Below are 14540 nucleotides of genomic sequence, written 5' to 3'. Positions count from 1 at the left end.
GCGAGGAGTGGCGCGAATCGCCGATGAAGGGGTCAGGCCGGCCTCGTTAGCCATTTTCACCGCGGCGCCTCTCAGCCGATCCCTCGCTGCGTGAGCAGCTCTTGCGAACTCACTGGTCATGTCCTCCGACCACCCGCAAGCACCGCCGTCCCCCTCGTCCGTCCTCACCTCGTCCTTCACTTTCTTTCCCCGTCTGCCATCCATGACTCGCGTCAGCTAGCGCCAGCTAACAGGCTAACTCGATAGCGATGCCGAACCAGCCGTACAGGATGCCGTCTTCTGTCCGAAGTCACTTCTGACACCAGTGTAACGTTTCACTGATACGTCCGAGACAAGGAATAACTCTGAAGGAGATGCTTTATTTAGCCTCAGCAGCACGAAATACACGATCACTTTATCAGCTCTCAGCAACACACAACTCCCCTCACTCTTTCTTTCAGACTCCCAGACTCACGCCCCCCCCCTCCCCCTCTTCACCAACCACCGTCCCGCACGTCGATTGATCTGACCTGCCGTCCAGTGATTGACAGAGAGACCGGAGGGTAACAGGTTGACAGCTAATAGATTTTAACCAGGAACGCTACAATATAATACTAAATAGCCGATTTGTCAGTCCTGATGTCACTTTTTGTAAATCTTTGCATCCCTGTGTTAATGTGATCTTGTGTTAACCTTTTCTCTTGCTTCGAGGAGGAAGAGGACACGAGGCTGCAGAGAGGATGGAGAGGCTCTTCTCTGCACCAGACAACAATCCTGGCATTATTTCGGTTATTTAGTTTATTTATGAGTTATTTTTAAATTATTTGTTCATAATTGTTCATTTTATATAATTCATGAAATAAAATATTGTTTTATTGTTACACATTGTCTATTCCATTCAGTATTCACAGCTTAAGTAGAATTTATAACAGCAAACAGCATCAAGTGCGACTTTTCAGGGACAACAAGGGATTGAATGTTTTCTTTTATTATTAAGGTCTTAACATTTACAACTATTTACAAAATTACAGCATAAATAACTATTTACAGATTATTATTCACTATTAACAAAAACAATTATCATTAAAAACAATATTAAAACAGTAACAGGTGATGGACAGTAACAGGCTGAGCAGGAGTCCCTGCAGTGCTGCTGGGCTGGATGGTGTCAGTGGGACATCATCTGGGTCGGTACTCAGGGTGTTTGGGGGTCCAGTCTCCTCTGTCCACCACATCGTCCGTCAACTGGGTCTGCAGTTCTGACTCCATCCACGGCTGCCAGGTCACTAAGAATGTTTTAAGAAGAGGCAATTTCAATAATAATAATAATAATAATAATAATAATAAATCATTACAACAAACAAAACTATCTACCAAACACTTTAAATAGGAATGACACCTTTTAAAATGTAAATAAAACCCTAAGTGGCGATCAGCAGTTTATATGTCAGCATTAACGTAATGTATCGGTATGTTAATGAGCCCAAACTGTTAGCTAATGATAATAATGATGATATTGATAACATTACTGTGGGTTCAATAACAGGTTTACCTCTCCACGGTCCTCTCAGCCGGAGATAAACCAGAGCCGCTTCTCCTCTTCCTCCACAAGCAGGAGGATTAAAAAGGAAATCAGGAATTCCTGAAGCTCAAACAGATCTGACTGTCAAACTTTACTCTTCTTCTCACTTTCGCGGACCTTACCTCACCAGAAATAGTGAGGTGCGGGTAGGGGCGGGAACATCTGGTGACGCAACCAGGAAATGCTGTGAAGGGTAGACCGTCCAATTTCACAACAGGCTGACGCTGCCTGCAGGTCTGTCTGAAGGACCCTGCCTTTGTTGGCCGCGAAGGATGGGTCCTTGAAGGATGCTGCCCCTGAATTGATACACAGCCACTGTGTCTTCCCTTCGCTCCTTGTCGTATGGTGTTATTTGTGTCAAAAGTCGCGCGAGCGAAAACACATGTGCACGCGCGCAGATCTCACTCTCGTAAACTATTCCGTGTCACACGCGCAGATTTCAACTGCCGCGCGCACTAGTTTGATTTTCGCACACATATTCAGTAACAGAGTGAAGCAGAGGCAGGTGCGCGCGAGTAAAAAGCAACAACCTCATGCACAACAAGGCTGTGCAGCTGCTTTGTGCGCGCTCTCTCTCTCCTCTGTGTTTGCTCGCGGTGGAGTTCTGCTCGCTTGAAGCAAAGACTTTTGACATTTTGGGCGCGGAGACCAAGGCTGACCCCGGCCCTCTTATGATTGATCATTTTCCAGCCCTTGATTTTACTTGGGACGGGATGCACTGAAACACAAAAAACAAACAGGCTTTTCCAGCAATGCCATAACGAACATGTACGTTTTACAGTTTACAAGAAGGCATCAGGTATTTCAACTTTGCCATTTAACAACATTAAGTTTATCCTCATGATGTGACAACTCTTAAAATCACGTGATTTGTTAAGGGAGTCTGGGATATTAGTGAGTTCACTTCATTACTGGGGCCATGTCCATGACATGGACAGGAAATGTGAGAATATGGTGCATAGTTCCTCTGGAAAACCTTTAACTCTTAACTAATTTTACGCTAATGTAACACAAATACTCTCTACCTTGAATAAGGAATAATTATTTGTGAATAAAAAAAAAACTGCTTGTTGGTTCATTTGAGCTCAAATCTCATTAACACTGACACAGCCTGTATGCAAGAGAGGCTGTCTGTTTCATTTCATGCCATAAAAGTAATTTAACACTTCCCATGTTAACTCACCTGTTTTTCCAGTGTCCTATGTCTGTCAGTGTCAGTCATGCAGTACAGTGCTGACAAAGTCAATGGTCTGATAACATCAGTGAACCAAACTGAGAGAAGTGCCTAAAAGTGTGTGTTAAAACTGTCAGCTCTCTTCAGATACAGCAGCTGTGAGGAGAAACATCTGATAAAACATGTTGGATCCTGTTTGAGTCTCCACAACCGAGCTGACAGCAACAAAACAAAACACAACTTTAACTTCAGCCAGTGTTAAAAGCACCCAGAAGTCATCACTGAGTAGAAGTGAAGATATCAAGTTCAAATAATATTTTGATCAAGTGAAAAGTGAAACATCCGGATATTGCTCAAGTAAATGTAGCATAAGTATTTACCAGCTGTGTATAAAGGAGCTAAACGTTAAACATTGTAGAAACACAAGCCTTTTGTCTCTGCATCTTAAAGTGGTCTCATTTCGGCCATGATTATGAGACATTTGACTGCACTATGAATACTACATTTTGCTGATAGTACTTACACATTTTTGCTTGTATATTTGTTGATGAAGGTTCTGAGTCATCCAGGTCATACTAACTAACTGGGAATGCCTCTGTTTGCTTATATTGTTGATATTGTATATTTAATAGTCACTGTTTGTTTATTGTTTATTGTCTTCAATCATGCACCTTATTCACCAAGACAAGTTCCTCGTTGGTGTAAAATCCTTCTTGGCAATGAATCTGTTTCTGATTCTGATTTCTGAACGACTCTGAAACTCAAAACTCTCCCGTGTCTTTAATGACTCTGTCAGGACACTCCCACACAGAGTTTAAAACCCTGCGACTCCCCTCCAGTTAGATAGAACTGAAGAAGCCTCTTGGACGAGAGGTGAAACATCTTCATCAAACTGAAACATGTCCAGTTACCTTCGATACAGCACATCACTGATATTGCATTCTTTGTTGTCCATGCAGAAAGTCACCAGACTTCCATGAAAAAATTGTAAATTTTGAACTGTATAAAGTTTGTGCAACACTGTCTGCAGCACATTCTTAACTAAATGGACATAGTTGTTAATTCAGCCAATGTCATACATGAATATATTTCTTTCTTTGTGTAATAAAACGTATCCAGTTCCCTCTGTTATGATCTAAGGCTGCAGTTGTCTGTGTTTGGTTGTGCTTGTGTGTTTCCTGTCTGCTTACAGAGGTGCTGGAGGGCTGGGCGGAGCCTGCAGTCTCGGGAAGGAGCTCACAGACACACACACACACACACACGTACACCTGAGGCAGGTTAAGTGATCCAAATGCGATACATGGCTCAGTCCAGCATTTGCTAAAAACTCCAGAGTGTATGAATGTTCCTCCAGTGTTTTCCATTAACTGCGTCTACTCTTGCCTCCAGTGACCTCCTGCTATCCTGTGCAATCCTCCGCACCTCTGCAGCCCCCCACCTGTCCTCCGCTCTCCTGCAGCCCCCACCTGTCCTCCGCACCTCTGCAGCCGCCCACCTGTCCTCCCCTCTCCTGCAGCCCCCCACCTGTCCTCCGCTCTCCTGCAGCCCCCCACCTGTCCTCTGCTCTCCTGCAGCCCCCCACCTGTCCTCTGCTCTCCTGCAGCCCCCCACCTGTCCTCCGCACCTCTGCAGCGCCCCACCTGTCCTCCGCACCTCTGCAGCCCCCCACCTGTCCTCTGCTCTCCTGCAGCCCCCCACCTGTCCTCCGCACCTCTGCAGCGCCCCACCTGTCCTCCGCACCTCTGCAGCCCCCCACCTGTCCTACGCACCTCTGCAGCCCCCACCTGTCCTCTGCTCTCCTGCAGCCCCCCACCTGTCATCCGCACCTCTGCAGCCCCCCACCTGTCCTCCGCACCTCTGCAGCCCCCCACCTGTCCTCCGCACCTCTGCAGCCCCCCACCTGTCCTCTGCTCTCCTGCAGCCCCCCACCTGTCCTCTGCACCTCTGCAGCCCCCCACCTGTCCTCTGCTCTCCTGCAGCCCCCCCACCTGTCCTCTGCTCTTCTGCAGCCCCCCACCTGTCCTCCGCACCTCTGCAGCCCCCCACCTGTCCTCTGCTCTCCTGCAGCCCCCCACCTGTACTCTGCTCTCCTGCAGCCCCCCACCTGTCCTCCGCACCTCTGCAGCCCCCCACCTGTCCTCCGCACTTCTGCAGCCCCCCACCTGTCCTCTGCTCTCCTGCAGCCCCCCACCTGTCCTCTGCTCTCCTGCAGCCCCCCACCTGTCCTCCGCACTTCTGCAGCCCCCCACCTGTCCTCTGCTCTCCTGCAGCCCCCCACCTGTCCTCCGCACCTCTGCAGCCCCCCACCTGTCCTCCGCACCTCTGCAGCCCCCCGACTGTCCTCTGCTCTCCTGCAGCCCCCCCACCTGTCCTCCGCTCTCCTGCAGCCCCCCACCTGTCCTCCGCTCTCCTGCAGCCCCCCCACCTGTCCTCCGCTCTCCTGCAGCCCCCCACCTGTCCTCCGCACCTCTGCAGCCCCCCACCTGTCCTCCGCTCTCCTGCAGCCCCCCACCTGTCCTCCGCACCTCTGCAGCCCCCCACCTGTCCTCCGCTCTCCTCAGAGCGCCTTCACTCCTCAGACTCAGTCCCAGCTCTCCCCCTGTGACTCTATTTTGTGTGTGAATAAAGCACCTGTGCACCTTGGCATCCTGCTCCAGCGTCTGTCGGCTTTTGGGTTCCTTCTGCGTTACTGAAGCCGAACACTTTCAGTGATATTTGCATACAGAGCTGTAAAGAGCAATCACTATGCATGTTTAAGCCAGAAACATAAACAAAAAGTACAAACCAGGCAGCGATTCGTGCTCCATTATCCAGTATCTAACAACTACAACTCAGGACCAAGACAGAAACAAGCCGAAACATTGCTGCAGAATTGATTTGTTTATATTGTTATAATCATTATTAACCGGTGTTAATGAAGAAACCTCGTTTTCTCATTTTGCTTCTTGATGCATTGTTTATACAATAGAATAATAAGTGTGTGTTAAAGATTTTGCTTCAGCAAAACCTACAACTGCACTCAGTGTGACAATATTTAGTGTATTTCAAACTGTGTTTAAGTTTTCTTTGATATTACATTGAGCTCTATATGTCCAGATGCACTGAGGTGAGAGACAGCAGAACAGGTGAAATCTCTAAGTGATATGAACAGATCAACCAGTGACGCTGACGTGGTTATGATATTTGCATTATTTTGAATTGAGCGGGGAAATGCAAACTGTACCTTTACATCTGCACAGCAGGGAAGTCTGGATTTTTTGATGGGCTGAAGTACGACACAGAAACCTACTGTAGTTTTAGAAACCCCCTATAGTCTAATTAGTCATATATTTAATGAACATTTTTGATCCATTATGATTTTTGCATTTCCAACATATTTTGAAGTAGCTATTTATTTGTTCCTTGCACTGATTTATTTCATTTTCATGTCCTTGGGAGAGATGCACTTGTGTGGCAAGATTATATGCAGAACTCAAACACTGACACAGCACACATCGGGGTGTATTGTATTTCTTTATCTAGGATGTGAGCGCAAATAAACAATACAATGAAAGGAGGATGTTCAATAAGCTCAACCTAGTCTAAGAGTGGGTGGAGAGTTTCACCTGGAAGACACATGTTCTGCTACCAAACTCAGTCATTGTTACACACTGCACTGATGCTGAACTCCTCCCCTGTAAGGTAAACCTGTTCACCCACTTTAAATAGTTCGGTTGAAGCATCATGATCTGTGGATGATGGAGTCAATGTTTCTGGCTTTGCTGTTCACCTGTATGAACCTTACAGGTAGGTTTTTATTACTCACAGACAGTTGTTGTTCATTCTGAAGGTAAACTGCTGCACTCCTGTAGCTGAAGACTGAAGACTTCACTCTGAACATTTTCTTCTACTTCAGCAAAACCTACAACTGCACTCAGTGTGACAATATTTAGAGTATTTCAAACTTTTGTTTTGTTTTCTTTGATATTACATTGAGCTCTATATATCCAGAAGCACTGAGGTGAGAGGAGGCAGAATAGGTGAAAACAGATCAACCAGTGACGCTGATGTGATTATAATATTTGCGTTATTTTGAATTGAACAGGGAAAAATAGATGCACATGTGGCAGGATTAAACTCAAACACTGACACAACACACATCAGGGTGTATTGTATTCCTTCTTCTAGGATGTGAGCACAAATAAATAATGCAATGAAAGGAGGATGTTCAATAATCTCAAGCGTGAATATCAGTCATGTAAAAGTGGGTGGAGAGAATCACCCAGCAGACATATCCAACATGTTCTGCTACCAAACCCATTTTTGCACACTGCACTGATGCTGAACTCCTCCCCTCGTGCACATTAAGGTAAAATCTGCTCACCCACTTTGAATGATTCAGTTGGAGCATCATGATCTGTGGAGGATGATGGAGTCAATGTTTCTGGCTTTGCTGTTCACCTGTCTGAACCCTACAGGTAGGATTTTATTACTCACACAGACAGTTGTTGTTCATTCTGAAGGTAAACTGCTGCACTTCTGTAGCTGAAGACTGAAGATTCACTCTGAACATTAATATTGACCTGTAATCATGTGATGAAAATGGCAGAGCTTAAATTTAAACTGATGTTGCTCTAAAGCTAAAATGAGTCTGTTTTCTTGTCTGTGAGAGAAGACATTTGAATTTGAATTTCTTTTTATCTGTGTGTTGTTAAAACAGGTATTTTTACTGTCAGCTAAGTTCAGGTTCAGTGTATAAATCTCTGTCCAGAGGGAAGAAACTAAATTCATTGTGGAAAAGATTAAAGTTGCCAGACAATACAACAATAATATTTAGCAGAACTGATCTGCAGTTTGATGATGTCTGTTGACACATGTTGTGTATGATATTAAACATTTATTGTATCTTTGTAATTCTCATTGTGCAATACAGGAAATTGGAACATAACAGTAGCTCATTGCAGCTCAGCCTCAGTGTTCCCAACAATATTTTTACTTTCACAAGTTCACGGTCTGATCACAGAGTGTTTAAATGCTGACCGAGGAAAAACTCAGAACTCAGAAGTGTTTAAACTACACGAACAGGTTCCTGTTTTATGCTTGTGAGTATGTGTCGGAGTGTTGACATGGAGATATTAAAGTAAACTTCCTCAAAACTGACACATCCATCCTGCACCACCTTCTCATCAGACGCCTCCATCACACCTGCTCTGACTCCTCGTCTTCTGCTCAGCCAGAGGAGATAACAGCTGACAAAATGCTGCGTATTTTGTGATATATGAATATCTTAGATAGATCAGATTGTCAGAATAACAAACCGAATTCATTATATCTAATGAAATATATAATAACGTGCTCCTGTCTCCTGTTTGTTCTTCAGTTTTACTTGCAGCTCAAACACAGCTGATTGGTTCACATCAACCAATCGTAGCCCTGGTCGGTGATGATGTTCTTCTTCCATGTCACCTTGAACCTGCAGTCAGTGTCACTTATGAGACAGTGGTGTGGTCCAAAGCAGGTTTGGAGCCAAAGTACGTCTACTATCACCACGATGGACGACAGCTGTTTGAGAAACAAAATCCATCTTATTCTTTACGCACAAGACTGTTTAGGGATGAGCTGCCGAGAGGAAACGTCTCCATGAAAATATTTAAAGTGGAACTGTCTGATGCTGGAACCTACAAATGTTCTCTGCCTGCAATGAAGAAGGAAGCTGAGGTGGAACTTATTGTTGGTAAGTCTAAAAGGTAGAATGGGATCATTTTACCCAGCGATTAACCCCCCGACTACATTTTAATGGAAACTTGAATGAATATATGTTACTCAGATATTCATAGATGTACTTCATACTGTTACGACCAGGGCCTAGGGAAAACCCTGGCGCAACAAGAAAATGAGACTCCCCTCTTCCTGTCTCATTTTCTTGTTGCGCCAGGGTTTCCCCTAGGCCCTGGTCGTAACAATACTTTTTAATCATTATTGAGAAACAAAGTGTTTACTGATGCCTCGACACAAAGTCTAGTGAGTGATCTTTGTTTCCCCAGGACAGTCTGATGTGATTGGCTCAGACCAACCAGTTAAAGTACTGGTCAGTGATGACATCATCCTGCCATGTCACCTGGAGCCTCCACTGGATGTAACAACACTATCAGTGGAGTGGAGACGTGGTCCAGCCCTGGTCCACGTCTATAGAAACAGGAGGGATGATCCAGTTTCTCAGGACCAGAACTTCAAAGGTAGAACTTCTCTCTTCCAAGATGAGATGACCAGAGGAAACATTTCTCTAAAACTGACCAACGTCACTGAGCAGGATGCAGGAAATTACACCTGCTCTGTTCCCAAACTGCAAAGAAGCTCCGTTACACTTGTTGGTGAGTACAGATAAACTGAAGCAATTTGAAATGGAATAAGATAAAATATTAAATACTTGTTCAAAGTACTTTAGCACTAAAGGTCTAGTGTGTATGATTTAGTGGGATCTAGTGGTTTGGTTGCAGAAGCAATTGAACACTCCTTGTCTCACAACTCAAACACCAGAATAAATGCTGTCAAAGTGTTTGGGTTCAGTCAGGATTCAGAAAACGTCTTGTTTTGGCTTCAAATACCTGTTTTGGTCGCCACAAACAAGCTGCAGATGGCCTGATTTACCATAAAGTTAAAGGAGTGGATTAGGTCTTATGTAAAAAAAAATAAAAAAAAAATAAAGAAATTGAGACATTTCTAACAAAAAGTTGAAATTCTGAGAAAAAGTTGCAGTTCTGAGTTTAAAGTATTTCCTCAACAGAAACTGTTCTTGTTGGCCCTGATGTTTTCACACATTTTAACATCTTATTTCATTTCCATCCACAGAGCCACAACTACCCCGTGGTAAGTGTTTACTGCACACAGATATCATCAGTGTGTCATTCAACAGGTGAATTGTTCAGTGGTCAGGTGTTAAAGCACCATCTGCTGGACAGCTGTTGAACCTGTTCAGGGAGTTTTACCTTCATCAGAGTGGTCTGAAGAGGAATTAGTTCATTATTTGTCAAATTAAAATTCTCTTATTACTTGAAGACTTGTGGTGACCAGTGTTTTCAGAGAACAGTCTGCCTCCTAAAGTCAGAGGAGCATTTCAGTGCTCTGACAGGTTCAGTGGGACCGACTCTGAGTTTATACTTTATTCCTGAATGGATGATTCATGTTTGAGAAATGGATGGATGTTATCTTTGAAGCCCAAAATGAAGAACAAATCCTGACTTGTTTCTCTGTTCTTTCAGGTTTTCACTCCACTTTTATAGTTATCATTGCTGTTATTGCACTTGTTATTGGCGCGTTTCTTTTCGCATTCCTGAAGAAGAAAAAAATCAGTAAGTCACACATTTCTTCTCTCTTTATTTTTCCTTGTCTGTCTTAAAACACTGCTGCATCTGATAACATTAAAAGCAAAATCACATAGTGATGAATATTTATTATTTTTATTTGGACACTACTGTCATAAAAACAGATCCCAGCTTTCTGTAAGTATTTATCAGATGAAAAGTAATGTTAAGTACAGTGTTATGTCTTGATGTAAACCTGCATGCTCAGATTGTCGAGGTTGTACAATCTCTAAAACTCTGAGCTAATACAGCCTGAAACAGAGACAATAACTTCAGGCAGCAACATGCTAACAGCTAACCTGAAATGGACTTTTGATCAAAAACCGGCTTCATCAGACATTAATGTGAGAAATAACTTTTAATAATTTTTTTTTGTTTTAACACAGGAGAAAGACAAACGTCTGATCACAGTGCAGTCGGTGATGATGAAGAGAAACAGTTCCTGAAGCCTCCCTGGACTGACAACAGCACCACTAACAAGCTGACCATAGAGATGGCTGAGGTCAAGACAGAGCTGCATGAGAAAGAGGAGAAGATCCTCCAACAATAGAACATCGACATGAGGCGTATCCACAGCAGCCCTGCCATTCTGGATATCAGGCTCTCCACAGGTCTCTGCTGCCAAGACCAGTCCACTGCAACCAACAGCAGTCCAACATCTGGCAACTTCCTCCAGAACAAGGATCCAAACGGTGACAGGATGAAGTGTCGTCATTTATCAGAGCCGACCGACAACCACTTTGCAGCTCTCAATGAAGCTCAAACAATACCTGTTAGTTTCAGGTGAAACAAAAATGAAAAGATAATTCTAAGTATTTTACTCCATTCCACACCCTGCACACTGGACCTTTAACGTTCAGTAGTTGAGTAAATATTCTAAGTTACTTTCTGTCTTTTCAGCTCTGCACTCTTTACTGGCTTCATGAGCACTTTGATTGATGAGAGGCGACAATAAGAAGTACTTATGCTCATTATTTGTAGGTGGCATCCTCTGAATTTACACTTTAATTTCCTAGATCAACACGAATGACTTTACTATTTAATTTCTACATTTATGTATTGTTATTTTGTGTCACTTAAGAAAATGGTGTTTTTGTTCCATTTCATATAAATATTACCTGAAAAAACAACACCGAAATGTATTAAAGTTTCCAAGTTAATGTGGTAAAAACAAAGCAACTTATTTAAACCAGACTCAGTCTCATCTGTGATACTGAGTGACCAAACTGTTTAATTATGTGAGAACTCACACAGATGACAAACTGAGTGTTTTTTTGTTTTATATGTAAGAGAGTCTGTCAGAGTTTTAATCAGGAAGCTGAAGAGAGTTAGAGTCAGTGTTGACCTCTTAAGAATATGTTAAACAAAACCACACAAGTTTCCAATCACACTGTAAAACACAAGCTGATTGAATGAAGCTAAACCTGTGAAAGTGAACATTCCTGCTTGGTTCTCACATTACTCCTTTTTACTGATGTTGGGCCTCACCTTACACAAGGCCTGGTTAAGGTGTGTTTAACAACAATAAAAGGGGGATTTAGGTTAAATTAGGCTATCAATAATAATTAATGATTATTTGGGATAATTATTAATTATGATAAATAATATGATCCAATTTGCATTAGATCACCTCGGGGCACCACCCTTGAAGAAGGGAAAAAGATAGCAATTTTACTAAATCAGTCTCATAAAAACGTACTGAACTGTTTATAACTCTGGTTAATAATTAACTTAATAACTACAACCAAATTCACCATAACAGCTAGTAATGGTTGAAGGATTTTGGAGTTCTTGACAGGGTAGAGGTTGGCAACATTCACTCATGTACAATATTAAATAGACAGCAAGAAGGTTCAAGATCTTTTATTTAACACAAAATGGAAACACACAATCTAACTAACATGTACTATACCAGTGTGTGTGTGTGTGTGTGTGTGTGTGTGTGTGTGTGTGTGTGTGTGTGTGTGCGAGTGCCTGGCAGAACAAAGGAAAAATGGCGGTCAATGATATCACATGTGGGTGTGATATGCTCTAGCCTCAAGGAATGTGTGTGTCTGTGAGTATGTATGTGTGTGTGACGTGGTGCCAGGTTATAGAAGATGGTTAGTTGCATGCAGAGACCCTGAGTCGGTGTGAAACATAATTCAACTAATGTCGAATTAGCCGTCTAGGAAAGCAAACTACCAATAACTTGACTCGAGGTCACCATAACACCAAAACATTGAACAAACACATCAATTGAACACAATACATCAACCAGAGTTTAAAGTCCTGTGCTTAGCCGTGCTATGGTTTGCTATCTAAGCCCAGTTCAACGTTACCAGTCTTTGAGGAGAAGGTGCTGGCGGTTGCAGGAGAAAGTTGGGGCTCCAAGGTTGAACAAGCTGCTCTTGCTGTGCAAGGTTTGATGAAAGTCGGCAGAGGAGGAAACTGGTCGCTCCTTTACTTTGTAAGGATAGCAGCTCGGTGCTAACCTGCTTGGTGTTCCTTAGATCCTCAGATTGGCAGGACCTCGTGTCGCTGCAGTGAGGAGAAGTTCTTTGGGCCTGCTGCCAATGCAGCTTGCAGCTCTCCACAGCTTGTTGGGCCCAGAAGAAGGGATCTAGAAGGCAGGCAGCCCCGTGGGGGGAGGTGGAGAGGAGCCCTTGAAGATCCAAAGTTAAAGGAGTAGAGCGCGTTGAGTGAGAGAGTGAACATTGAATGCTCTGGGGTTTTGACTACCTGATCAGCAGGGGGTCTGTCACCCTGACCAATGGTAGCTCAAACCTGAATTCTGCACCTAGGTGTGAAGAATGGGGAATTCTGGGACACTGAGTTCATTTCAGAGTCCATTTTGAAATCCACAATGAATGACTTCATCTGTGGGTCCCAACACTGACGTCATGTCATTCTGTAATATTTTCGTTAACATTGTTCTTATTTTAAAGAGTGAGAACTGTTGTTCTGTTTGTGAGTTTGACAATGTCCTGTGTTTGTTTCCACTTCTGATCATGTCTCTTTAGAAATGTATTAATTTGTAGTTTTTTTTAATAGACTGACACAAAAAGTCAGAATTCTGAGAAAGTGAAGTCAATAGGTTACAAATGTAAATACCATTTTTCTTTATTCTATCAATCAACGTTTACCTCATAATGACATCTTCCCTCTGAACCAGCTGCGTACTTCATAAAGAATATGTTATACCGTCATCAAACTGATGATCCACGGTGCTACAATTCAACAAGGATAGAGAGAAACACTAAAACACAGAGCTTTAATACCAGAGTAAACACACATTAATATTGTCCTCTGATTGTAAAGTTATGTTGACTTGTATGAACACTTGTGTTGAATGGTTTGTCCAAGTTGTGACGTTTCTTTAAACGCAGCAGCTGTGAATGCAGAACAAAGTTCATAACGGATTTATCCATCCCTCATCTGAAGCAGTGTAATATTTCCTCTGCTGTAAAACTGACAAAAAATAAAAATAGATTTATTGTTCCATTGTGTTTCGAAAATGTTTCTCAGTCACTACAATGATCTGAGGCTTGTAGGAGTTTCACTTGGTCTGTCAACTGTTCTGTCTGTTGTGACAGCTTTTGATGTGTTCTGTCTGTCCTCATGATGGCACTGTGCACTATGAGAAACTTTCTGCTGATTCACAGAGGAAACTGCAGTGGAGCAGGAAGTATTTAGATCTTTTAAAGTTAAAGTGGCAACACAGCACTGAAAATACTCTGTCACAATTATTATATGTAAAATTTGTCATGTCAAAATGTTAAGTTCTTTGTTAAATTTGTTGTGAATGGTGAAATCAGTTCAATCAGATGCTGGAAGATAAGAAATACTTGTGACAGGACGCACAAAAACACACAAAAAACAGGCTTTTACAGCAATGGCACGACAAACAGACACATTTTACAATTTCCAAAAAGGCATCAGGTATTTAAACTTTGCCATAGCCATTCTACAAAGTTTTGTAAGTTTCACCTCATGATGTTGTGATGGGGAAACCAGTGTTTCCTCATGTTAATTAGGCTGCTGGCTCTTGAACACACCCAGGTGTTGGAGTGGTTCCCTCACTGTTGGTAGTGTTAAAGTTCACCGGGACACAGTTTGCAGTGATTGGAATGATTGGCGATTGCCGTGAGCACGTGTGGTGGGTAAGTTGTTGCACTCCTGGAACACATCCTACAGTAGGCTGCCTCCCTTTAGCTGGCTTCTGTCCACTCTCTTTTGTTGTTTTTGGAATGTGTTTCAAAGGGATACAATTTTACTGTGTTTACAGAAGAATACTTAAATGAAGTTGTTATATTTTCATAACTGGATTAATTTTCCGTGAGTTATTAACCCCCTTTTCCACAGATATTTTCATTTATTGATTATTTCACTTCAATTAATAAATGCTCTTTACTTTGGAACCACGTCTCTGTCTTATCTCAGTTAAACGAACTTGTGCTGTCCAATATGTAATTGAGGTCTTGTC

General features: G+C 42.8%; 1 protein-coding gene across 1 annotated transcript; it reads left to right on the top strand.

Annotated features, from left to right (window-relative positions):
* The first annotated feature begins 7097 nt into the window (after positions 1–7097).
* On the top strand, positions 7098–10625 carry LOC115589320 (butyrophilin subfamily 1 member A1-like). The gene is made up of 4 exons (XM_030430166.1): positions 7098–7192; positions 8095–8448; positions 8759–9085; positions 10462–10625. The coding sequence occupies exons 1-4, from the start codon at positions 7108–7110 to the stop codon at positions 10623–10625; spliced, it is 930 nt and encodes a 309-aa protein (XP_030286026.1). The 5' UTR covers positions 7098–7107.
* Positions 10626–14540: the final 3915 nt, after the last annotated feature.

This window comes from Sparus aurata, chromosome 10, assembly GCF_900880675.1.
Source record: "Sparus aurata chromosome 10, fSpaAur1.1, whole genome shotgun sequence".
Classification (NCBI taxonomy): domain Eukaryota; kingdom Metazoa; phylum Chordata; class Actinopteri; order Spariformes; family Sparidae; genus Sparus; species Sparus aurata.
The sequence above is the reverse complement of the archived record's forward strand: the minus strand, read 5'-3'. Positions and strand labels throughout refer to the sequence as shown.

Coding starts and splice junctions, on each gene's coding strand:
- LOC115589320 (XM_030430166.1), top strand. CDS start 7,108: ATGATTCAGTTGGAGCATCATGATCTGTGGAGGATGATGGAGTCAATG. Junction 8,449..8,758: donor TGAGGTGGAACTTATTGTTG/GTAAGTCTAAAA, acceptor TTGTTTCCCCAG/GACAGTCTGATGTGATTGGC. Junction 9,086..10,461: donor AAGCTCCGTTACACTTGTTG/GTGAGTACAGAT, acceptor GTTTTAACACAG/GAGAAAGACAAACGTCTGAT.